This window comes from Patella vulgata, chromosome 3 (genome assembly GCF_932274485.2).
Source record: "Patella vulgata chromosome 3, xgPatVulg1.2, whole genome shotgun sequence".
Lineage (NCBI taxonomy): Eukaryota > Metazoa > Mollusca > Gastropoda > Patellidae > Patella > Patella vulgata.
This window is the reverse complement of record NC_065881.2, coordinates 15,195,780-15,220,649: the sequence shown is the minus strand read 5'-3', so window position 1 is coordinate 15,220,649 and position 24,870 is coordinate 15,195,780. Positions and strand designations below refer to the sequence as shown.

Here is a 24,870-nt window from a genome sequence, read left to right as displayed (position 1 = left end):
AACAAATTTATCTTTTTTAATGGCAATCGGATACATATACCACAAATGTGGGACGATAAACCCCATTTCGTTTCCTTGTATCAGTATGCACAGTAGGACGTTAAACCCCATTTCATTTCATTTCATTTTATTTCATTTCATATACGTAATTGAGATGAACGATTTTATTACAAATATATTTTACAAAACCCGTAGTGTCAGCCTTGGTAACTGACAAGATGACAAAATTCATTCTTGAATTTGGTAATAATATATAAATATAATCCTTGAGTGACATATAGTGATTAAACACAATGAAACAACACAATTAATATGAAAAAAATCACGTGTCTTTACACAATAGCACAACGTTCCTTTGTCGTTTTCGAGCATAACACCTTTGTTGTGTTTTTAAGATGTATGAAAATAAGCTTAAGGAATTGTAACTAAATGATGACTGTAAAAATATGTTTATAAATTATTAATTCTAAATTCATAATTAAAAAATATAGTAAAGAATGTTGGTTATTTTGATAGTTAACTGATCTATAGATTAGTAAACATGTTGGTCATTTACATTTTTTTTGTCATATTTGTTGACCAAATTGGGTACTAATCCTTGCCCGTAGGCAGGGCATGAAGCATATCAATTCCACATTTGGTATTTAGCTGTTATCAGTCTATGACGTAAGAAATTAGGGATGTTGGCACCTATAAAAGAGCAAAACCAAGGTTCGAATTATCGGACACCAGACACGAGACACCAGTCACCACTTGCATTCTTCAGACCACCATTTTGATTCTTAGACAACCATTTGAGAGTGAGAGAGCAGAGATGCAAATTTTTCATCAGCTACCTCGATCTGCGGATGGAGTCAGAGTGATGGAAAGACATATTAATTTTAAGTGTTGTAATGTAGACTATAATGCTTATCTACTTTGACGTAAAACATATACCAAAAAGTATTGTTGTTCCTGTTACATATTTTCCGGCGTGGTTCTCCCTTGTCAGTGATGCAGGACGGAGGGGCTGACAAGGAAGGCTGTCTAGTCGTTCGGATGGGACGAAAAACCGAGGTCCCGTGTACACATTGGCGTGCACGTAAAAGATCCCTTGGCAGTTGGAATTCGATATAAGAGTAGGCCGTAGTGCCGCTGTCCGGGCAAAATTTCCCTCATAGCACACTGTATGGCGTATGCCCGTCTTCATTAGCCCAGGTTAGGAGCAGAACAGTAGGACGTTAAACTCCATTTCATTTCATTTCATTTCCTGTTACATATTTGAATTGGTATCGTGAGAAAACACACAAGGTTGAAGTCCTAAATGAGAGAAATGCAGCAGTAGCCACGTCAGAGTGAAACCAACCGAGATGAGCACAGGTTAAAGTAAAATATATGTAGCCGGATAGTGTTACAGATTATCAGATTGTAAGAAACCAATCTGCATCCCTTTATTGACCTGTCAGATTAATGTGCATATTGATTTCTGTTTGTGATCTACGGTTAATATATTCGATGTCTTCGATCACAATTAAGTTAAGTATTACACGGCCTAGCGTGATGGTGGTTCGTTGTGAGACCCGAGCGTTTAGAAATATATATTTTTATTTACATGTTGTATATACACAGTAAACGTATCGCATTTTCATTAATCCGACAGGACGTTAAACCACATTTCATTTCGTTTCAGTACACGCACATGTACATTCGATATCATTTCATCCACATGTTTAACGTGCTTAGTGTTATGATCATTCTGGCCATTATGGTATCGTGACGTAATCAAACATAGTAGGTGTGATTGGTTTAGGCATTAACAGTTCTACCTATCTCGATATTCACCATGGTTCGAGTAATCAATCACAATTGAGTTTTCCCAATACGTAAGTGTTATACATAAATTTCACTCATCTAACAATCATGATCAGACTGGGGTAACGTTCGCTTTCCCACAAGTTGATTATTGTTGATAATCTGTAGATAGTAGGAAACAAAGGAAACATTTCACACACGAGACACGACCGTCCGCGTCATCATCCACCACCAAAACCCCAATTATTTCAGGTGACAGCTATCCAAATAATGCCACAACGTCACGGCTATCCTAACAATGCCATAACGCGAATGTCACGTCTACGCATTGCTATCTTTAACGTTTGGATTATCTTCCTTGTGTGTATCTTTGTAACGATCTTCCTTGTGTTTATCGTTGTGATTATCTCCCTCAGGGCTATCTTTGTGATTATCTGCCCTTTGACTGTCTTTGTGACTAACTCCCTTGTGGCTATCTTTGTGATTATCTCCCTTATGAATATCTTTGTGATTATCTCTCCTTGGGCTGTCTTTGTGATTCTCCCCCTTTGGACTATCTTTGTGCTTAGTTTTATGACCATTGTGACCATTATGGAAATGCCGTTCCGGCGAATCGTTTTCGTGTTCCTCAAAACTTCTCTTTTTGCCGATGTCATGCATTCTATCACGTGCCTTCGTTAAAGTTCTATTCACGTCGTGGATTTTCTCCACCGCCTTTTCACGCGCTCTTCCACTGGCTTTTCCAAAATTGACCTTCGCTTTTCCGATTTGTTGATTAAAGAATTCGATGGCAACATTAATCGACATGGATATCAGGGAAAGTCCAATAAAAACATAAACAGACGACAGCAAAAAGAATTTTGGGTGGGCCGGGATAACGTCGCCAAATCCTATCGTGCTTATTGAAATAAAGACGAAGTAGATAGCTTCGATGTACGTCCAATCCTCCCACAAGGTGTACATGCAAGCTCCTAGAAACAGATACAAAACGATGATAAAAGCCACCACGAATATTGGTATGTTAAACTCCGTACTGATCTCATAACCAAAATACACTTTGACCCCGGGTCGGACTTCTGTACCGTTAGCAACCTTTGTCCCGGCTTCCGCGTCGGTAATATCCAGTCTGTGACGAGTTCGAACTCTGTTACAGCATTTCCAATAGTACACTTGTCTCACAAATGCATAGACAAACTTGAGACCAACTGTGAATTTTCTACCTAGATCTGCCAGGGCTATTAAAGCTAGCGGGATGCCAATAGCAGCGTATATAATCGTCAAGACTCGCCCTAAATCAGTTGCTGGTGATATATGACCATAGCCTACAATCAGAAAAAAAAACAACATTAAATACAACATGATCTACAATACGTTACCATGCATTATTTCACCTACTACTTAAAGCTTAAATGGTCCTGATGGTGGCTGAGAAAATTATTTCACTTGTCATTGGTGCAGAACGGAACTGCGTCAATTCGTTCCGATTGGACGAAAAACACAACGTGTTCGGATGGGACGAAAAACCGAGGTTCCATGTACACATTGGCGTGCACGTAAAAGATCCCTTGACAGTTGGAATTCGATATAAGAGTAGGCCGTAGTACCGCTGCCCGGGCAAAATTTCCCTCATAGCACACTGTATGGCGTATGCCCGTCTTCATTAGCCCAGTTTAGGAGCAGAACAGTGGGACGTTAAACCCCATTTCATTTCATTTCATTTATAGTTGTGTAAATGATCGAACCCGAGCTAGTGATCAATAACCATATTTACCTATAGTTGTGTAGATGGTTCCACAATAAAACAAAGCAGTCCAAATATTCCATTTATGTTCTGTTGAAATAGTTGTTATACCATTTTTATAAGCTTCATAGATCGTTAATTCATAATTAGTCAATCTTTCTGCTACGTCCTTGGTCATTTCACTCTCATTTAACCCATGTGCTGCCTTGGTTATATTAACTAGCGCCTCGATCATTTCCTTCCGTTCTACAATAATATTTTTCTTTTCGAGTTTTTCGTGTGGAGCTTCGATGGCACGGAATATGAAGGCACCGATTACAGTATAAACCACCAGTAGGGACAGTAAACCCACAAGTGAGCTAACCCATGAATAAATTGTGTTTAATCCGGTTACGAATTTCCCCCAGCAGGTGTTTATGGGTAGCTTAGCTGTCTGTGGAGCAGTAGACGTTGGGATGTAACTGGATTCCATGGTTGCAGAACCTTCCGTCATGTTTTCGGTTAATGGTACAACCTCCTCTGAATGGGAACCTGGAAAATAAAATTATTAAATAAGAGAATGTAATGATATTGGGCTTAACGAAATTGTCATTTTGAGTGCAATTTTGCTAACGTTTCATACGCACGACTGCACCACTGACAAAAAGGGGGTGGGGTTTGAAAAAAATCCAGAGGGACTGAATTCGCCGTAAACGCCCGGATCAAACCCGGGTGCGACCCAACAAATGGTAAATCCCGAGTAGCTTTCTCAGCGAACACCGGGGGGGGGGGGGGTCGACTGATTAGTGGGCCATCGGCTTAATCACTGAACTGAATGCCGAGCAACTTTCTCGGTCAACATCTGGATTGACATGTTAGTGAGAGTGAGTCCCTGTGCTTGAGGTTTAAAACATTTAACACTTGATTGTAGTATTTGAAATAGTCTATTACTGTTAGAACCCTGGAGATGACACTGTACGACACAGTAATACTGAATTATTAATAACAATGTTAACACTACCGAACCACTTAAATGATTTAATCCCTGAATGGCATTTAGCGATTGAACTCAAGAAAAAGCCTAATACAATTTGTATGGAAAACATTCACTGATTTATACACATATTACGACATTTCGACAAGTGATCTCTATCGTTATCAGGAGATATTATCACTGTTGTTGGTGTCCATTTGCCCCGAGGTAATTGTAAACCCTCGTTCGGGTAGGTCGGGTTATATTGTGGGTTTTTTGTGGTTGTAACAAGGTTAGAGTGTGCTCTATGCATATTCATGACATATTGTCCATATAGATCCATAAAATGATCTTCATCAATGGGTGTCTTTTTTTGTTTTCTTTTGTCTACACAATATAAAACCCAGTAAATGTCACACGAAGAGGAGACCTGTGTTTTAACTATTAACGTCTGTCATGAATTTTCTATGCTGTATTTTCTATGAGGCAACAGTGTTGATTCAGGGAGTAATAATGATCTTGTATGGAAATTAGTTTCTGTTATTAACACTTTGATTCCGTTTCAACGTCGATATTTCGAAACAAGGTGTTTTTCCTTGTCGGGCCCACCCTGCACCACAGACAAGTGAAAGCCATGTTGGAGAGCCCTAGAGAGAAACGGAGCGAACAGGCACAGATCACGGAGGTCGAGAAATTTTGCAAAATATAAAACTTTTTGGTGCATTCTGACATATTCTCCAGGTCCCTCGAGGCCGGTTTAATCTGAGGGCCGGGGCCTAATTCAGCAAAGAAATGATCGCTCCGCCAAGCCAGCCCACACTGGGCGGCCTAGCCATCTCCTTCCTGAATAGCTTATTGGTATGTTTTCAGAAAAGGTGATTTCTTGATTGATGATTTTCATACCAATGCAATGACTGCATTCCCATTCAGTAGTGGATTCGACAGTAACAGTGTATAGAAAACGATTGACTCGGACTAGGGAGCCCTTTCCCCTGGATAGAGGGGCCCTTTTGTCAGACGTAGGGCCCTTTTGTCTGCCTTTAGGGCCCTCCCTAACTAGGGTACATTTTCATTTTTCTCATCGGTTTTACCATTTTTCTCCAGTTTATTTTTTCAACTTCTTTGATTTTTTTCGCGAATGGTAACTTGTACTAAACAGGGCATATGAATAGTTCATTACGATATGGTTTGTCTGTATAAAAACCAACCCTTAAATCTTAGCGGATGGGGGAAGGGGGTGGGCGCAGACAGACTGGGTAAAACGCCTACCTAAATAGTTGATCTCTTTGCTTATCGTGGCAGCATATGTACGTGTAGGCCTAGTATAGGACAATTCGATAAAACGCATATCCTATTTCGTTTCGTTTTTCATAGTTCAAGATTTCGTTTTACTTGCTTTCATTACACTGGGATCTAAAAGAGTTATTCTGGTTGATGTAAGGGATTAGTCAATGAACTTATTAGTCCGGGAGCCCAGTGAGATTTAATCAAAATATTGAGTCCAAAAGGTTTGAGGTCTACAACACATATTCTACCCCTAGATCATTTTGGAAAGCCAAGTCTTAAGGTTTGTAACCTGTGCGTATACCTGGGAGCGCTCCCCCTAACCCTCCCATATTTAATGGGAGTTAAAATTCAATGTCCATCTACAATTTGTTTGCAAGCGTTTCACACTTAACACTAAGAAACAGAATGCATGACTTAAGAGCATACAATGTTGTGCTAATGCTACTTTAGAGCCTAAGTAATTAGCACCAATTAGTGACCGTAATTAAAATTTAGAGTCCATAACTAAAACAAAGCCTAAAAGCTAGCTAACCAAGTCATGAAACCAAAAATATCACTTAAGAGCGACAAAAGTTGAACAAACCTTGCTTAAGACTCGTTCAAATGAAATGAAATGAAATGAAATGGGGTTTAACGTCCTACTGTTCTGCTCCTAACCTGGGCTAATGAAGACGGGCATACGCCATACAGTGTGCTATGAGGGAAATTTTGCACGGACAGCGGCACTACGGCCTACTCTTATATCGAATTCCAACTGCCAAGGGATCTTTTACGTGCACGCCAATGTGTACACGGGACCTCGGTTTTTCGTCCCATCCGAACGACTAGACAGCTGTCCTTGTCAGCCTCTCCGTCCTGCATCACTGACAAGGGAGAACCACGCCGGAAAATCTGGATGAACTTTCTCGGCCAATGCAGGGATCGAACACCCGACCTCCAGGATAGCGAGCTAGCGTCTTACCCACTTAGCCACGTGATCCCCTAAGACTCGTTCAAAGGTCAAAGGTCACTAATCAATGACCATAATTAAAATTTAGTGTCCATAACTGAAACAAAGCCTTAAAGCTAGCTAACCAAGTTAGGAAACCAAAAATATCACTTAAGGGCGACAAAAATTGAACAAACCTTGCTTAAGAGTGGTTCAAAGGTGACAAGGGTCAAAGGTCAAATTTTAGGTCACATAACGACGTTTGAGTGTATTTGATAAAATTGTCTTGTCCGGGATTATTTTTCTTTCTAACACCATTTCTATGAGTTTCACTGCACAAAATGACTGTTTAAGAGCATGAAATGCTGTACTAATGCTACGTAAGAGCTAATTAATTAGCACTAATTTGTGACCATAATTAAAATTTAGAGTCCATAGCTGAAACAAAGCCTAAAAGCTAGCTAACCAAGTCAGGAAGCCAACAATATCACTTAAGAGCAAAAAAAGTTGAACAAACTTGGCGTAAGGCTGGTGACAAAGGTCATATTTTGGGCCACATTATGACCAATTAACCAATCAACCCACCAAATTGCTTATCTCTGCTTGCCCTAAAGAGACGCGGAAAAACTATGCGACGAATTACTCATTCCTAGGAAATGAAATGCAAAAACTGTTAAGCTTTTCCATTTATTCTAAATATTGAGAATGGAAGTATAGAACTGGATAACTCTCTGGTTTTAAAAAAATGCAGACAATTAAATTATGAATTAGTCCATATACGATTCGAAACATAAATATGTTCTCCTTTACATGGATTTTCACGGAAAAAAAAGTCGAAATCGGAAGGTAGACCGGCTTATACTTACAAGATATTTGTGCTAGATAAGATAAGATGTTAATTGCATCAAAACGTCCATTTAAAACAACACGTATACATTTAATAATACATATAACATAGAAAACAGATACAATGACACACAAGTAATACATTCATACAGACATGCGATACTCTTGTTGGCTAATAGTCTTGTTTCATCATTTTCATTCTATTATGGATAATCGCTCCTAAATATTTCCAATTGTAAATTAGATTTACTGTGGAGTGAGGCACGGATTTCGGAATGCGATGCTGTTTTGGGCGATGCTTTTTAAAGGAGGCACACATTCCCTGCGACAGACCCATGACAATTTCTAGATATCAAAAGTAGGTTAGAGCTGTGATTAATTACAATATTCGATTTGTGTATTCCACCAATGCTTCTTCTATTTATATATACATGTATGCGAAGTGGATAATTATTTTGATATAATATTTGTATTGTCATCATTGTGTTCCATACAGTGGCGGCGCCAGCCTTCGGTGGTTGGAGGGGCAAAGCTGGGGGAAAGTCCAAGGTTAAGGGGGCAAAGGGGTAAGGAGGTCTCCTTCAGACAATTTTGAAAAACAGGCTGCCGTAAATGCAGCCTGGCAGTATTTCAGGCACTGACCGTTGAGGTAAAGTGTCAAACTAACGGAGTGAGTCCATCAAGTGAATGTATATTCTCGCCGCGTTAACATATACCCAAATTTTGAAAAATAGACTGAGGGAAATGCTGTCTGACAGTATTCTGTCAGGCAGCGATCGTCGTAGTAAATAGGTCTGACCAGATACCGTCCGTCGCCTGATCACTAGTTTATCCGACCAAAGAATAAAAATGTCAAACGAACGAACATGCGAACCTCAACGAAGTCCCCTTGTGAGCGCCAAAGCAGCGAGTCCTTGTGGGGGTATTGGTGAGCTCCCCAAGAAAATTTTGAAAAATAGACTGTCGGAAATGCTGTCTGACAGTATTCAGGCACCGATTGTAAAGAGAAATAGAGCTGATCAGATGCAGTCTGTCGCCTGATCACTAGTCTATCAGACCCCAGAGAGATAAGTGTCAAATGAACGGACTTGCGAACCTCAACAAAGCCCCCGAAAATTTTGAAAAATTGACTGTCGGAAAAGCAGTCTGGCAGTATTTCAGGCATTGATCGTCGAGATGAATAGAGCTTACCAGATACCGCCTGTCGCCAAATCACTAGTTTATCCGACCAGACAGGAAAGTGTAAAACGGACGGAGTGAGTGACTCAAAGTGAATGAATATTTTCGCCGCGATATTTTGTGACATAGACTGCCGGAAATGCAGCCTGGCAGCATTTCAGACACTGGTTGTCGAGATAAATAGAGCTGACCAGATACTGTTCGTCACCAAATCACCAGCTTATCCGAATAGAGAGGGTGGTGTCAAACGAACGGAGTGAGTCCATCAAGTGAATGTATATTCTCGCCGCGTTAACATATACCCAAAAACTTTGAAGATCGTAAAAAGCACCTCCAATGTGATTCACATGTTATTGTTTATAGTAGGTTTACAGCAGGTTGGACCTGGTAAGGAATCACTCAGATTCTACAACATGCAAGTCTATGACTGAATGGGGATGTGGGATTTAAACACTGTAGAAAGTATTGATTACCGAAACGTATCACAAATACATTTTTTTTATTTTCTAAAATTATCGGGGAGGGGGGGCAAACAGAGGGCAGACCAGATTTATGGGGGGGGGGGGGGCGCCGCCACTGATTCGATACATTTCTGTCTCCTCATTAACTGTATGCTTTTTATCTGTTCGTAATAATATTATATTGTTAACGATTGTAAATATGGATCTAGTACTGTCAAGCTTGATGTAGGCTATAGCAACCTGTGATTGTTTCCCATAAAAACTGTGTTCTGTTAAATAAAAGAGGTTGATGAGAAAATTTGTTCGCAAACTAACTGATAAGTCCACAATAAATAAATACTTTAATTTTGACAAGCACACACCTCGAAAGTAATTTAAAATGGCTGTTAAATCGAACAATGCCTAAAGGGAAGTTTAGTCTCCTTCAATTTTAAAATTCCTTGTTGTACTGATAACTTTGCCATACTTTCAAGTGCATAATTATTGCTGACATCAACATTATTGTCACCCGCCTTTCGAAAAAAGAAGGGAACTATTAAAATGGGCCTGTTCGTCTGTCTGTTCATCAAGCCATTTGGGACACAATAACTCTTCTTCTAATTGAGGTAGGATTTTTAAACTTGGTGTAGGTGTTGATTATGTGAATGGCTTGATGGAGTTTGAAGATGTGCATTTTTGGTTTAGGATCAGCAGAGATAAGCAATTTGATTGGTTGATTGGTCATAATGTGGCCCAAAATATGACCTTTGTCACCAGTCTTACGCCAAGTTTGTTCAACTTTTGTCGCTCTTAAGTGATATTGTTGGCTTCCTGACTTGGTTAGCTAGCTTTTAGGCTTTGTTTCAGCTATGGACTCTAAATTTTATTATTGTCACAAATTAGTGCTAATTAATTAGCTCTTAAGTAGCATTAGTACAGCATTTCATGCTCTTAAGCAGTCATTTTGTACAGTGAAACCCATAGAAATGGTGTTAGAAAGAAAAATAATCCCGGACAAGACAATTTAATCAAATACACTCAAACATCATTATGTGACCTAAAATTTGACCTTTGACACCTTTGAACCACTCTTAAGCAAGGTTTGTTCAACTTGTGTCGCTCTTAAGTGATATTTTTGTTTTCCTGACTTGGTTAGCTAGCTTTTAGGCTTTGTTTCAGTTATGGACTCTAAATTTTAATTATGGTTATTCGTTAGTGACCTTTGACCTTTGTCACCTTTGAACGAGTCTTAAGTAAGGTTTGTTCAATTTTTGTCGCTCTTAAGTGATATTTTTGGTTTCATGACTTGGTTAGCTAGCTCTTAGGCTTTGTTTCAGTTATGGACTCTAAATTTTAATTACGGTCACTAATTAGTGCTAATTAATTAAGCTCTTAGGTGGCATTAGCACAACATCGTATGCTCTTAAGTCATGCATTCTGTTTGTTCAACTTTTGTCGCTCTTTGTTCAACTTTTGTCGCTCTTAAGTGATATTGTTGGCTTCCTGACTTGGTTAGCTAGCTTTTAGGCTTTGTTTCAGCTATGGACTCTAAATTTTAATTATGGTTATTCGTTAGTGACCTTTGACCTTTGTCACCTTTGAACGAGTCTTAAGTAAGGTTTGTTCAATTTTTGTCGCTCTTAAGTGATATTTTTGGTTTCATGACTTGGTTAGCTAGCTCTTAGGCTTTGTTTCAGTTATGGACTCTAAATTTTAATTACGGTCACTAATTAGTGCTAATTAATTAAGCTCTTAGGTGGCATTAGCACAACATCGTATGCTCTTAAGTCATGCATTCTGTTTGTTCAACTTTTGTCGCTGTTTGTTCAACTTTTGTCGCTCTTAAGTGATATTGTTGGCTTCCTGACTTGGTTAGCTAGCTTTTAGGCTTTGTTTCAGCTATGGACTCTAAATTTTATTATTGTCACAAATTAGTGCTAATTAATTAGCTCTTAAGTAGCATTAGTACAGCATTTCATGCTCTTAAGCAGTCATTTTGTACAACATCGTATGCTCTTAAGTCATGCATTCTGTTTCTTAGTGTTAAGTGTGAAACGCTTGCAAAAAATTGTAGATGGACGTTGAATTTTAACTCCCATTAAATATGGGAGGCTTAGGGGGAGCACTCCCAGATATATGCACAGGTTACAAACCTTAAGACTTGACTTTCCAAAATGATCTAGGGGTAAAATATGTGTTGTAGACCTCAAACCTTTTGGACTCAATATTTTGATTAAATCTCACTGGGCTCCCGGGTTATATCTGTTGTGGTGAGTTCTCGGCGTGCAGCGCACTGGTCTGTGGGTTGACATTCTCAGCGAAGACAAAGCAAAAGTTGTATTTCCAAATACCCACTTGAAACATCAACGGTGAATGGTTAATCAAATGTCTGACGCTCGTATAACCCCGACACAACCTTCCACTACACAACATTTCAGTCAGATTGACTAAAGGAGTATTGTGTCACATTTACCGTATGTTGATAATAAACACAAGCACGGAAGACGAGAGACCTTGAGTTCAGTCTACCTATGGAATGGCCTCTAAACTGTACGATTATGTACATTTACCATATATTATTTTGTATATTATATATTATGTTCCTGACAATAAAGCTATTATAGAAGGGAAGCAGACAGGCACCATATTGTATGATCATGTTCCTAATAATAAACCTATTATACCTGAAGTATATCCCGCTTTCTTGCAAGTAGAACCTCCAGTTCTATAATGAATAAATTCTATTTAACAATATAACGAACTATTTTACAATGTTCGATGAAAGTCGACCTATATGGTAACCCCAATATCCTGTCAGAATTTATCTCTCACGCATTCAACATTTAATCAAAGCAAATGAAAAGTAGCACGATATGTTAATCTTAAACTGAGCGAGGTCACGTACTGACGAGATATTAAAGGTCACACCTGTCTGTTCTAATACCGATCCAATCACTAGATATATATCCATTACCACCCCCTATCCCTCTCTCTCTCTCTCTCTCTCTCTCTCTCTCCCACACGCTGCGAACCAGGAAGTTTCTACTTGTAAGTCAATCATTTCAAAGTGTTAACGATCTAGTCTAAGGACATCGACTATTCAATCGATAAGATGGTGAACAACCCAATAACCCTTACAGGCAATATTTAACCAGCGGCATGTACATCGTTATAGTGATAACCAAGTCTAGATAACTGCTCGTATTCATATCAGATTCCAGACCACAACGGTGTTATTGACTAGTTCACGCTTGAAGGCGTCGGATTAAGCAATTGAATATGGTATTCAATCAATATATGATAAAATGATATGAAAGAGAGAGACTAACATATATGGTTCAGTTTTATATTTTGATAATTCGTTTGAGCGTAGAGGGTTTGGATGTGGGAGGAACCCAGGACCTGGGGTAAACGCACGAGGCTGGATATGCGACTCAAACCCCTGATATTCTATTCGAGAATCTACTTCCCTAACCGCTTGACAAACCAAGCCACCTGGAACGTAATAGACTCGTTTTGTTGAAAACGGTAATCAAATGCTTCTGAAACTTCCCTTTTGTTAGGAGCTTACACCATTTCTACCTACATTCCAGAATAAAAGGTTTCCTAATCCCACAAAAAACTGAAAGTGGAGAAGAAATTACGTCACGATTCTACTCGCATCACTTCAATTATCGAGACTGATAGAACTTTAACTGAATTCTGTTTCACATGTTTACAATTCAGTCAATTATCGAGACTGACAGAACTGCCTCAGGACTGAAATTTGCGACACTATACGTTCAACATACATTATGTAAGAGCTAAATCTGCCTATTGCCAGTACTTATATAGGTCTGAAATGTTACCTAAATTATTAATTAAACCTTTATTTACATGCCACGCTCAAAATCAACTTTGTAGACCCTCGGACGGCTTGGATACAGCTTCGATTTAAACAGTCGTCCATTTAAAATTAAATAAATAAATGGCGGACCAAGCTAACGTTTACCGTTAGTCACTGACGTCACTACTAGAGACTGGTGATGAAAAGCCTGCCAAGCGAGGGTAACATAGCCATTGCGAGTGTTACTTGATAATCGAGAATATGTGGGTGAAGTTATCGTCTGTCAATCAAACGATCGGCAATTCTCTTAGACGGTGCGGACACAGCTGATGCCATTTTCTAGTCCAAACTTCCAATAGAGAAAACTTTGTTCAGAATAAAGTAATTGGACTGAAATTTTCAATATTTTCTTTTTTTATCATCTATTTTTGAATTATTATAGCAAGAATGGCTACTAACTCTTCATTAAACCCTTAACTAATGTATCTTTATATAATAGACAGCGCAATCCGAACTGTGAAATACTCCACAAAGCGACACTATACAATACATTAATACAATAATAGGTGGCGCAATCCGATCTGTGAAATACTCCACAAAGCGACACTATACAATACATTAATACAATAATAGATGACGCAATCCGGTGTGTGAAATACTTCACAAAGCGACACTATACGATATGTCAATAGACGGCGTAATCCGATTGGTGAAATACTCCACACGCGACAGTAGGCCTATACTGTGTTACAGTGGGGATAATTACTAAAACTATATTTAAAATTCATGGAAACCTTATTGAAAATCGTTGGTCCTTCCTGTTAATAGATGACACAACCTGATTGATGAAACACCTCAAATACGACACTATGCCATTCGTTGATTATAGGCGCATCCCGGACATGTTTCAACGACGCTTGAAATCATTAGAAACTGGATCGATGGAATGAACCATTTACCTGATGAGCGCCGACGATGACGTACACCAAGTTCTATTGATTTTCTTCTCTGCAATCTGTCGTTCGGCTTCATATTTTAATTAGTTTGATTGCACGCCATGAAAACCAAAATCGGGTTGTTTACAAATCGATTGTTGCCAATTTTTTTTTTATTGTTTTTTTTCTTTTTTTTTTTTTGTCGATCTTATCTAATGCCCACTATAATAGCAAAATGAAAATATTATATTTGTCTAGAAGTTTGTTACAAAGAGTATGCCAAAGCGCCGCTGTCCGGGCAAAATTTCCCTCATAGCACACTGTATGGCGTATGCTGGTTTTCATTAGCCCAGTCGGAGCAGAACAGTAGGACGTTAAACCCCATTTCATTTTAGTTCATTTCGTTGCGCCACCCTTAAGCCGATTGTCATGGTCCGTATTCTGGGATATTTAGTTTCACGGATAAGTTAAGCTATAAACGTGTGAAATACTTTCCTGGCTATTTCTACACCATTTTTATTTTAATCTTTTCTTACCTTCACAACACTCATATATCATTTGATCGCGTCAACAAATCTTCAAATAGCTTGAATACCCAGTACTCCATTTAACTATTTACAAGTTAATATCTTCACCCCCCAAAACCTTCCTTTAACGTTACACATGAACACACGTGGTGTGACACAAACACGCAGACTCCAGTCTATAGAATATGTGATATGAGAGTTCAGACGAACTAAACAAACTGAGTGGCAAGTTTCTTAGCCTAGACAAAGAACCATCCTGCTCAGCCTAGACAAAGAACCATCCTATATACCGTGCTGTGTAAAATTTCACAGCCGTGAGGAACCAAGTAATAACCACTCTACATGCTACATGAATGTCTTCGCACTTTATCCCAGTGTGGCGCGGCGTCAAACAGTTCCATCCTGATAAAAGCCTCTTTTAATACTGTGATAGTACTGACCGCGCGAAACTTTATCACGGAGCAATAATATAGAATAAAATTAACCTCCAGGGTAATCCCGTCTTGGCTAACAACACAATATCTATGATTAAAAATGAAATGAAATGGGGTTTAACGTCCTACTGTTCTGCTCCTGTACTGGGCTAATGAAGACGGGCATACGCCATACAGTGTGCTATGAGGGAAATTTTGCCCGGGCAGCGGAACTATCGCCTACTCTTGTATCGAATTCCAACTGCCAAGGGATCTTTTACGTGCATTCTAATGTATACACGGGACCTCGGTTTTTCGTCTCATCTGAAGGACTAGACAGCTGTCCTTGTCAGGCCCTCCGTTCTGCACCACTGACAAGGGGAAACCACGTCGGAAAATTTGGATGAACTTTCTCGGCCAATGCAGGGATCGAACACCCGACCTCCAGGCTAGCGAGCCAGCGTCTAAACCACCTAGGCACCGTGGCTCCCTATGATTATAAACAGCTGCACACCAAAAACACTACAGCCACACAATGCCCACATGTTACAAATATGCACCAAACGGACTAATGAAGACGGTGAGCATAAGTTATACCGTTTCCGTCTATTCTTAATTCCTTCATTTCGCACTGTACCAATGGTTCTGTTACATAATTTTGAGGGCTGTATGAAATAACGGCCCCAGATATTCGGTCAGTCGAAGTATACCCTCAGCTACAATTCCTATAGATTACCAGTGTAGTTTTCTATAGAATTCTATAGTACATTCTAAAGGGTTTGGCGCGCGTGGGGGGGGGGGCACATTTTTTGTAGGATGGAATTCTTTAGTGTCCTACATAATTTTGGGGGCCTGTAGGAAATAACAGCCCCATATATTCTACAGTTTCTGAAGAGCAAATCATGTAATTTTCCTGCATATTTATGCTAATATTTCTATAGGAAAATACTATTTTATTCTATATATGCTGTTTTCTGTAGTAAATTCTACAGTTATCTTTTTGTCTTTGATCAAGTTTTGTGAACAGACTGCACAGTTGTCCAACTGTCTCCAGTTTCTTATTAGTTAACTTCTATGAAGTTGTTGTACATGTAAATTGAATTTAAAAATTTAAAATTCAGCCAAGGAACTAACAGTCTTCACTTGGATTAATTCTAATCAGTCGGTTAGCCAACGGATAATGAAATTGAATTTCCAGCAACAGAAATTTAACGGGCCTTTAACAAACGACACGTTAACAAGATAACGATCCGTTGCAGTTTAACGGATTATCAAAATAACTGAGTTTTGAGCAACCAAACCCAGGTCATTTTGATTCTTCAGGCTATGCAACATGGGACACCTAATTGTTCTCAGAGACGTAGCTGTGCTTTGTGTCACAGTGTCATACTTTTCAGGACGCAGTGGGGGCACTATCGTGATCGCGAGTGAGTGTGACAGGGGTTTAAGGTAGATCTAAGGCTCGATCACCTTTTTAAACGCAGGCCGACGAATTCCGTATACGCCAAATATAATATTTTACTATCTTACCTTCACCGTATGCAGTGTAATCCTCCATCTTGACTTCTTAAGTTTCCAGAAACCGACGAAAACTCGGTTGATCTAATTATTGTCAGTAGACTACCTGTAATCTTCTTGTTCTTAAAACTTCTCCATTCCTGTAAAAACACATGAAAATCAAATAGTCGACAATTTAATCTGGGGTAGTCCACTAGGATACTATCGCCAATTAAACACTCCATATGCCCTAAATGTATCAGCCCCTTGTCTTTAGAACAAGCCATTTATATTTTAAATAACATATAATTAGTTGGAGACAAAGGGGCCCGGAATTGAAAGGCTGTAACCGCTTTACTGATGAATGGGCCAGAAATGGAAGTCATCCACGAGGATGGCGTCAAAATGCTTTTTTGTTACGTCACTCGCAGGAGAAAGGCATACGGATCACAGCTGCAAAAAAAAAAAATAAGTAATAAAAAAAGTACATAACGGTCGAAGGCATCATATCGCAATAACTCCCTCGAACATCACTATTTTAGTCAGTAAGCCAGCATTGTATTCACAGAGGGATTGTGACTACCCCTCTAGAAATATTAAGCATAATCTGCCTCGAGTACGACATTGTAATAATTACATCCCAAATGGATCAAGTGTTTGAACCGGATATTCACCTATTGCATTTAACTGACAGCGAACAATGTTGACAAAAATGAACAAACTAGAACTTTATTGAGAGAGAGCGAGAGAGAGAGAGAGAGAGAGAGAGAGAGAGAGATACAATATACCTATCTATACCTATACCAAATTCTTTCCTTTATATGACTGGGGAGAGAAATTGGGCTTAAGTCCACACGACATAAGCCCTGTCGTTTTAGGTTGGGACTAAGATATTAGCAGTGGGCGGAAAGCGGAGAACCCGGAGTAAACCCACAAGGTTGGACCTGACTCAGTGACAGACCTTATGATCAAACCCGCGCTCGTTAAGAAACTTTTTTCCTCGATATTTTGCTTACCTTTAATGATATATATCGATTCGCATTTTTAACACGGTTAATGTCCTTCAGTACATATTATCGGTTATCTATAAAGTTCACAGCCTGCCGGATAATCCTTGTGAAAAAAAAAACTAAACAAAAAAAAAAAAAAACTGACATACAGATATATTATACAAGTTTTCTCCCATTATTTTGCTTACCTTTAATGATATAAATCGATTCCCATATATATAATATTAACACGGTTAATGTCCTTCAATACATATTATTGGTTATCCATAAAGTTCACAGCTTGTCGGATAATCCTCGTGAAAAAAACCCAACTGCTTTAAAAAGATTGTCAACACGGTAAAAGGATCAAGTTCTTGACCCCACAAACGCCAGTCGTAGTGGGTTGTCGGGTATCGCTCTGTCCACGAACACTATCGACCAACTCTATAACTCATCGAATACACAACTCTGTCAACCAAGTCAGTCACCAACACTATAATTAATAAAATACACAGCTCACAAGATAACTCCAAATTAAATCGTTGTAAGGACAATCCCTGATTTGGTACCTCTAGTTTGTCTATGTAGCCTATATTTTGCTCCACATTGAGCCAATATTCCCCTGATTACCACCTAAATATGGTAAAGTTGTTTACCATAAGCATGGATAATAGTTTGTTAGTCCATCCAATTAGTAAATGCCACTTACAGATTATTGATCCGTCTTAATTAATAGCTATCCTTGTTAACCTACTACAGAAGTCGTACAAGTGTCCAGATGTACTTGTCACGTTTTATAACACAGCTAGCAATATATATCTGATATGAACTGTAAGAAACTATACAGCTGCTATATGAGACGCTGACACAGAAAATAGGACAAGTTAAATAACCTACTTCAATACTGTGAGTTTTATGTATAACCCCAACACAACCCCAAATAAACTTGTTTATAATTCTAAACTAGTTTACGATAAGGTATTCAAATTCCACCAGAATTGGCGAAGTTGAAACTAGACAAAGTGAAATGAAATGAAATGGGGTTTAACGTCCCACTGTTCTGTTCAAACAGGGCTAATGAAGACGAGCATACGCTAAACAGTGTATTATGAGGGGAAATTTTGCCTGACCCTCTTATTTCGAATTCCAATTATCACGGGTTCTTTTAGGTGCCTACCTTTTACGTGTCATCTGACCGACTAGTCACTGCTCCTTACCAGACCACACCTCCTTACAAGGGGAAATCAAGCTGGACAGTTTATGAAAATTCTATAAAATACCGTGCGTTGGTGTAAAGCAAACTTCCAAAAATATTACAACAGTGCGTACAGGAAGACCGCACTACACACAAATTAAATCGATAAGACAAACCTGCGGACAAGATAAACAACACAGAATCCACTCAAAATGAAAATAAACAATGATGAATACAAGCAAGACGCGATAGAAATATCGCTCTTGAACGGCGATAGTCTGCCGTAATCATTAGATATAACGTCTTTTTAATCCCTGAAAAGGACAGCTCTCTAGTCGTTCGGATGGGACGAAAAACCGAGGTCCCGTGTACACATTGACGTGCACGTAAAAGATCCATTGACAGTTAGAATTCGATATAAGGGTAGCCCGTAGTGCCGCTGTCCGGGCAAAATTTTTCTTATAGCACACCGTATGGCGTATGCCCGTCTTCATTAGCCCAGTTCGGAGTAGAACAGTAGGACGTTAAACCTCATTTTATTTCATTTCATTTCTTTTTCATCAATTACAAGATTTTAAAAGAGACATCTACAGAAAACAAATATTTGAAGATATATACTTTAAATCCGCGGAAACATTGTGATAATTAAATCTCTAACAGAAGTCATTCAAAAAAATGTTCAGATCTGTCTCAAAATGGTTTCGTTCCGTCTCAAAATTGTTCAATTCTGTCTCAAAATCTCAAAATGGTTTCGTTCCGTCTCAAAATGGTTTCGTTCCGTCTCAAAATGGCTCAATTCCGTTTAGTATTTACAAATTAGTGAAAATTTTATCAACATTCGCCATCCTCTGAGGACGGTATGAACGAAACATGGTCAAAACAAGACAGTGCCATCTATATTCTTCGCTAAATTCTTTTGGTGGTCCTCTCTTTAATTCGATTGAATACAAAATTAATATTTTAATGACAAGGATGTGGCTAAATACCAATCTAATTCTCCTCATAGTGCACCACACTGATCAGCAGTGAATATTCGCTAGGCTGCTATAATCACCGAGAGGGATATGGGTTAATTAGCTTACAATATTCATTTTTTCCCTTCTGTAAATTAAATTCTAGAACATTTTTTTAAAAGTATTATGAAAATCAAATAAAGGTGTTTGAAGTGTATCTGGATAAAAAAAAATTCTATTGAGTGCAAATTGGTATAAAAAATAAATAAAAGGCGAGAGAGAGAGAGTAACGTCCACTCGACACAAACTAGATCTCGGGACTAACATGTGGTTCAATTTTATTTTAATGATTCGCTTGCGCATAGGGTCTTTAGTAGTGGGAGGAAACCGGAGGACCCGGAGGAAACTCATGAGGTTAAACAGGCGACCCTAATTTTTGTCATGTACAACCGGGGAATCAAAACCACGCCAGTTGACTCAATGACAGACCTTATGATACAGCCCGCAGGGGCTAACAACTCGCCCCCCACCCAATGATTGACGCTTCGTGGTCTGACGTCATAAGTTGAAGGCATTTGAACTTCAGTCATCTCACACACAGTTAGAGACTTTTGGCAAGGAACAATACCATCCATATCACGTATCCTTATCGTCACGTGATACGTTGCGTCAATGTAGTTTTGGCAGATTTTCGCGCCTCGTACGTATGAGTAGCTGAGCTGAGCTCAGTTCTATTACAACATGATGGCAATTATCTACTAAGATCACCATCAGTACTAGTCAAGTTCCTAGCCAGAGGGAGTGAGTCGCTCGACAATCGGTGAACTATAATTAAACAAAAAAAAAACAAAACAAAAAAAACAAAAAAAAAATTAATGTCGAATGTCATTAAAAATCTTCGACTTCGACTCGACAGCAGTTTTTGGTCACTAATGTATAGTATCATTTTAGAAAGTTTATACCTCTTTACCATAGAATCACATCATTTACAGATTTGCACAGCAATGTTTGGTTTCACTAATGTATCATTTATACTCCTTTACCATGGAATCACATCATTTTCAAATCTGCAAGATCCCACCTCCCTAAATTTAGCGCATAGATCAACCAGCATGCAGAAAGACACGCGGGAAAAATATTAATATTCCGAGAAAAACTCATGACAAATGATTAAATTCCAGTCTTTATCATGGTTAAAATCATATCAAATAAATATACACCTTCGTGTTCTAGGATACACATAGATTCATAAAAACGCTATGGTACAATATTTCAGGGTCTAAAAGTAGCAAAAAATACGGTAAAAAGACGACGATGTTACACGGACCATTTTCGTATGAAAGCTGTTCAATACGTGCTGCCGTATCCATGTGCCGTATCACGTATGAGAAATACACACACATTGATGACGTCACACGCAAAGTTGTTTCGGATACGCGATACGGACCAGGAATTTGTGTTTGCCAAAAGACTCTAATACCTCTGTAAAACAGACTGATAGCACACTGCTTTGCACATTCTCGTCTTTATTGGCGCGTAAAAGTAGGACGTTAAACCCTATTTTATTTTATTTAATTTCAATTATCATAGCCATGACATGACAATTGTACATAGTTCAACAGGTTGAAGAAAGTTAATTATTTAAAATTACCATGGAGTCAACTTAACACGAATAGAAATCAATAACAGAAAACATTTACCATTTCTTCTGGTTTATATAAGTAAATCAGGACCAAAGCAATTTAAAATAAAGCAATATTTTGATTTTGAGACTTTAACTGAAAATAGGGGATCACGGTGGCTAAGTGGATAAGACGTTGGCTCGCTAATCTGGAGGTCGGGTGTTCGATCCCTGCATTGGCCGGGACAGTTCATCAAGATTTTCCGGCGTGGTTCCCCCTTGTCAGTGATACAGGCCTGACAAGGACAGCTGTCTAGTATTTCTGATGGGACGATAAACCGGGGTCCCGTGTACACATTGGCGAGCACGTAAAAGATCCCTTGAAAGTTGGTATTCGATATAGGAGTAGGCCGTAGTGCCGCTGTCCGGGCAAAATTTCCCTCATTGCACACTGTATGGCGTATGCCCGTCTTCATTAGCCCAGTTCGGAGCAAAACAGTAGTAAACCCCATTTCATTTCATTTTTATCACTGAGTCAAGTGACATGGTTTCGATTGTGAGTAGGGTCGCCTGTCCAACCGCGTGGTTTACTCCGGTTTCCTCCCTTTGCTAAAGACTCACGACCGCAAGCGAATTGTTGAAATAAAATTGTTAGTACCGGAATGACCTAGTTTGTGTCGAGCGGGCGTTAAACAGTGAGTACAATAATAAAAACTTACCTATTACAACCACTAAATCCTGAATGAATAATATCCAGCTGAACTACAATAACAGGACTATGACCTCGACAGTTGTTATTTACTAATGGATTAAGGCACTTCCACAGTGTTAGCTGTTCACGCTTGATAAAATATTTGTTCAACTGAGGACATGCCCTCTGGGAGAATAAAGTTCAAACAGTCAGCTGTGTTAATACACACTACACAATTGTCTGTGTAATATAACTACTGTTTATTATTGGGTGACGCATTGGCTGGGATTCTTCAGTCTTAATAAAACTGTCAGCTGTGTTAATACACACACACAATTGTCTATATAATACAACTATACTGTTTATTATTGGATGACGCTTCATCGTGATATCTCTTGCCTAGGTATCTCGTATTCACGGTAACTACGAGTTTTCGATTGATCACATGAGACCCCGTTGTTGTCCGGGGAAGTCTATCCATATTAGTCTCCTCGGCTTCCACTCATTGTGAGGAAAGAAAACGGACCCTGGAAGTTGGGAATCCTTAAAGATGTATTATTTAGATACAAAGTTGACAGTTCTCGCTATAGTAGTTTAAAACTACCCATGTCAGTCAAATTACTCCATTCTGAGAGGTGTTATGGGTTGTTTGTAGAATAACGGAGTCTCGATTGTCATTTCTACCGCTTTTACGATAGTAAATAAATAAATCATTCGTTTGTCACTGCTACTGTTGTTATAAACAACGTCTCGATTATCCACTTTTTTAATTAAATGATTAACCGCCAATCGTATTTAAATCCGTTAAAATTCAATTACATCCGATGACATAGAGTGTAGATAATAGTCTTGGCAAGTTGATAAAAATGATTAAAAAATAATTCATATAACATTTAAGGCCTCCAAATGTTCTCCATTTTATCATAAATATGATTATATCACAAGTATAGTATGGATTATACGTTATCAACACACTGATATAATTAAAATATCAGATATCTACGAAAGCCCAGAAGGCTCATTCCAAATTCCAAATTCCAGATTCCAAATTCCAAATTCCAGATTCCAAATTCCAAATTTGGTGCTGTAGCAAAAAAAAAAAAAAAAAATGCCAGTCCTAGGATACCGAGTAGCAGAGTAGCTCACTGCAGAGGTACTTTGCCTCAAACTGTTCACATCTGCCGAAGCAAACCCGAACTGGAATATTGTTATTATACTGTAACTGATTAGTCAAAAGCAAAAACCTGATCCGATTGGTCGGATCAGATTTAGAATTTGGAATTTGGAATTTCGCATTTGGAATTTGGAATCTGGAATTTGGAATTTGGAATTTGGAATCTGGAATCTGGAATTTGGAATCTGGAATTTGGAATCTAGTAATTTGGAACGGGTATCTATCCGGCCCAGATAGGTAATATAGAAGTAATTAGTTGTGTAAAATTACAATTTATATAAATTCTAATTTGTTTAATTGAGGGGGGCTGCCAATTTGCTTTTTTTATCGGTAAGACATGAATTTGGAATTTGGAATTTCGCATTTGAAATTTGGAATTTTTTAATTTCGCATTTGGAATTTGGAATTTGGAATGAGCCTTCTGGGCTTTCGTAGTGTATTATGTAGTAATATGTTATCAATACGATTGATATAATTAAAATATCAGATATCCATGAACATCATTAGATCGCTATACCGTTTATCAATTAAATGGTATATGATGCTTCGATTAGTCATAAATGAATACATTACTACAGTTATTACACCATTGTCTATGTTGGCAGCTGTTTAAATGTTGATTCATTCCATTGAATTACTGTCATAAAAGTTTGTTATAACCCTTATATATATATAAATACATCAGTAGTAGTATATCATAGTTTATCAACTGTTTCAATTTTAAGTCATTCTACCTGGAAACCCGTCCTCATTATCCCGGCCCGTCTACATTAGCCTAGTTCGGAGCAGAACAGTAGGACGTTAAACCTCATTTCATTTCATTATCCCGGTTAGCGCAATACAATAGGACGTCAAACCCCATTTCGTAAATAAATAGTACATCATAGTTCAACCAGGGACGGATTCCAGGAATTTTTGCAGGAGGGGGTTTGCCAGGTTCCTGAGACAATGTACCCCCCCCCCCTCTCCCGCATTGTCTCTATCGTCATATATACATACACATTGAGCTTTTTAAACAGAGAAATTCAACACCTCGTTTGACGTCAATTTTTATTATGAATTAATTGTGATCCAATTTCATGAATGCAAAGCATCAATTGTGATATCACATAATGTATATATCATTATCTCGTGCTTTGAGTGCCCATCCTGTCCCACATCTGACGATAAAGGATAAAGCACACGGCCGAGAAACTTTTGTCATGAAAAATATTGATTTACAAAAAAAAATTATGTAGCTGAGCGGGAGGGGGGGGGGGGCGGCCCCCAACCCCCCCGATGGATCCGCCCCTGTCGACAACTTTGATATTGGTTATCGGCATTATAAACCAATGATATGCTTGGTTTAATATTAATTACCCACCTATTATGGTTGGGATAACGTGAATAATATATGATATAGGTAATAGTTAATATGTACAGTAATTACTGACCATTATAAAGTTCAAATATCAATAATACATTATTATAGCCAATCGTTAAATGTAACGGTCGTTATTTCAATACGAAAACAAAGAGAGAGAGAGAGAGAGAGAGAGACAGAGAGAGAGAGAAAGAGAGAGAGAGACAGAGAAGGATGGGTTTACGCCAAGGATTATTCGTCTAAATGCCTGCTCATCTCAATGATTATTTGTCTAAATGCCTGCTCAACCCAAGGAGTCTGTCTAAAGGCCTACTCGAACCAAGAGAGAGAGAGAGAGAGAGAGAGGGGGGGGGGGGGTAACGTCCACTCGATACAAACTAGGTCATTTCGGGACTAACATATTGTTCAATTTTATTTCAATAATTCGCTTGAGCGTAGGGGTCTTCGGCAGACGGAGGAAAGTGGAGGACCCGGAGAAAACCTACGAGGTTGGACAGGCGACCCGACTCCTTGTCGCTTACA

The 24,870-nt window shown here is 38.7% G+C and overlaps 1 protein-coding gene across 3 annotated transcripts; it reads right to left on the bottom strand.

Moving 5' to 3' along the window:
- Nucleotides 1–1,252: 1,252 nt before the first annotated feature.
- Nucleotides 1,253–21,955, bottom strand: LOC126816179 (TWiK family of potassium channels protein 18). Of its 3 annotated transcripts, none has more exons than XM_050542437.2 (4): nucleotides 21,840–21,955; nucleotides 16,396–16,523; nucleotides 3,563–4,063; nucleotides 1,253–3,113 (listed from the first exon to the last, which is right to left on the bottom strand). In XM_050542437.2, exons 2-4 carry the CDS (start codon nucleotides 16,421–16,423, stop codon nucleotides 2,113–2,115), a joined length of 1,530 nt encoding a protein of 509 aa, XP_050398394.1. In that variant the 5' UTR covers nucleotides 16,424–16,523; nucleotides 21,840–21,955; the 3' UTR covers nucleotides 1,253–2,112. The 3 variants fall into 3 exon arrangements, with proteins under 3 accessions (XP_050398394.1, XP_050398392.1, XP_050398395.1); XM_050542435.2 differs by lacking the exon at nucleotides 21,840–21,955 and adding an exon at nucleotides 17,561–17,869; XM_050542438.2 differs by lacking the exons at nucleotides 16,396–16,523; nucleotides 21,840–21,955 and adding an exon at nucleotides 14,462–14,636.
- Nucleotides 21,956–24,870: the final 2,915 nt, after the last annotated feature.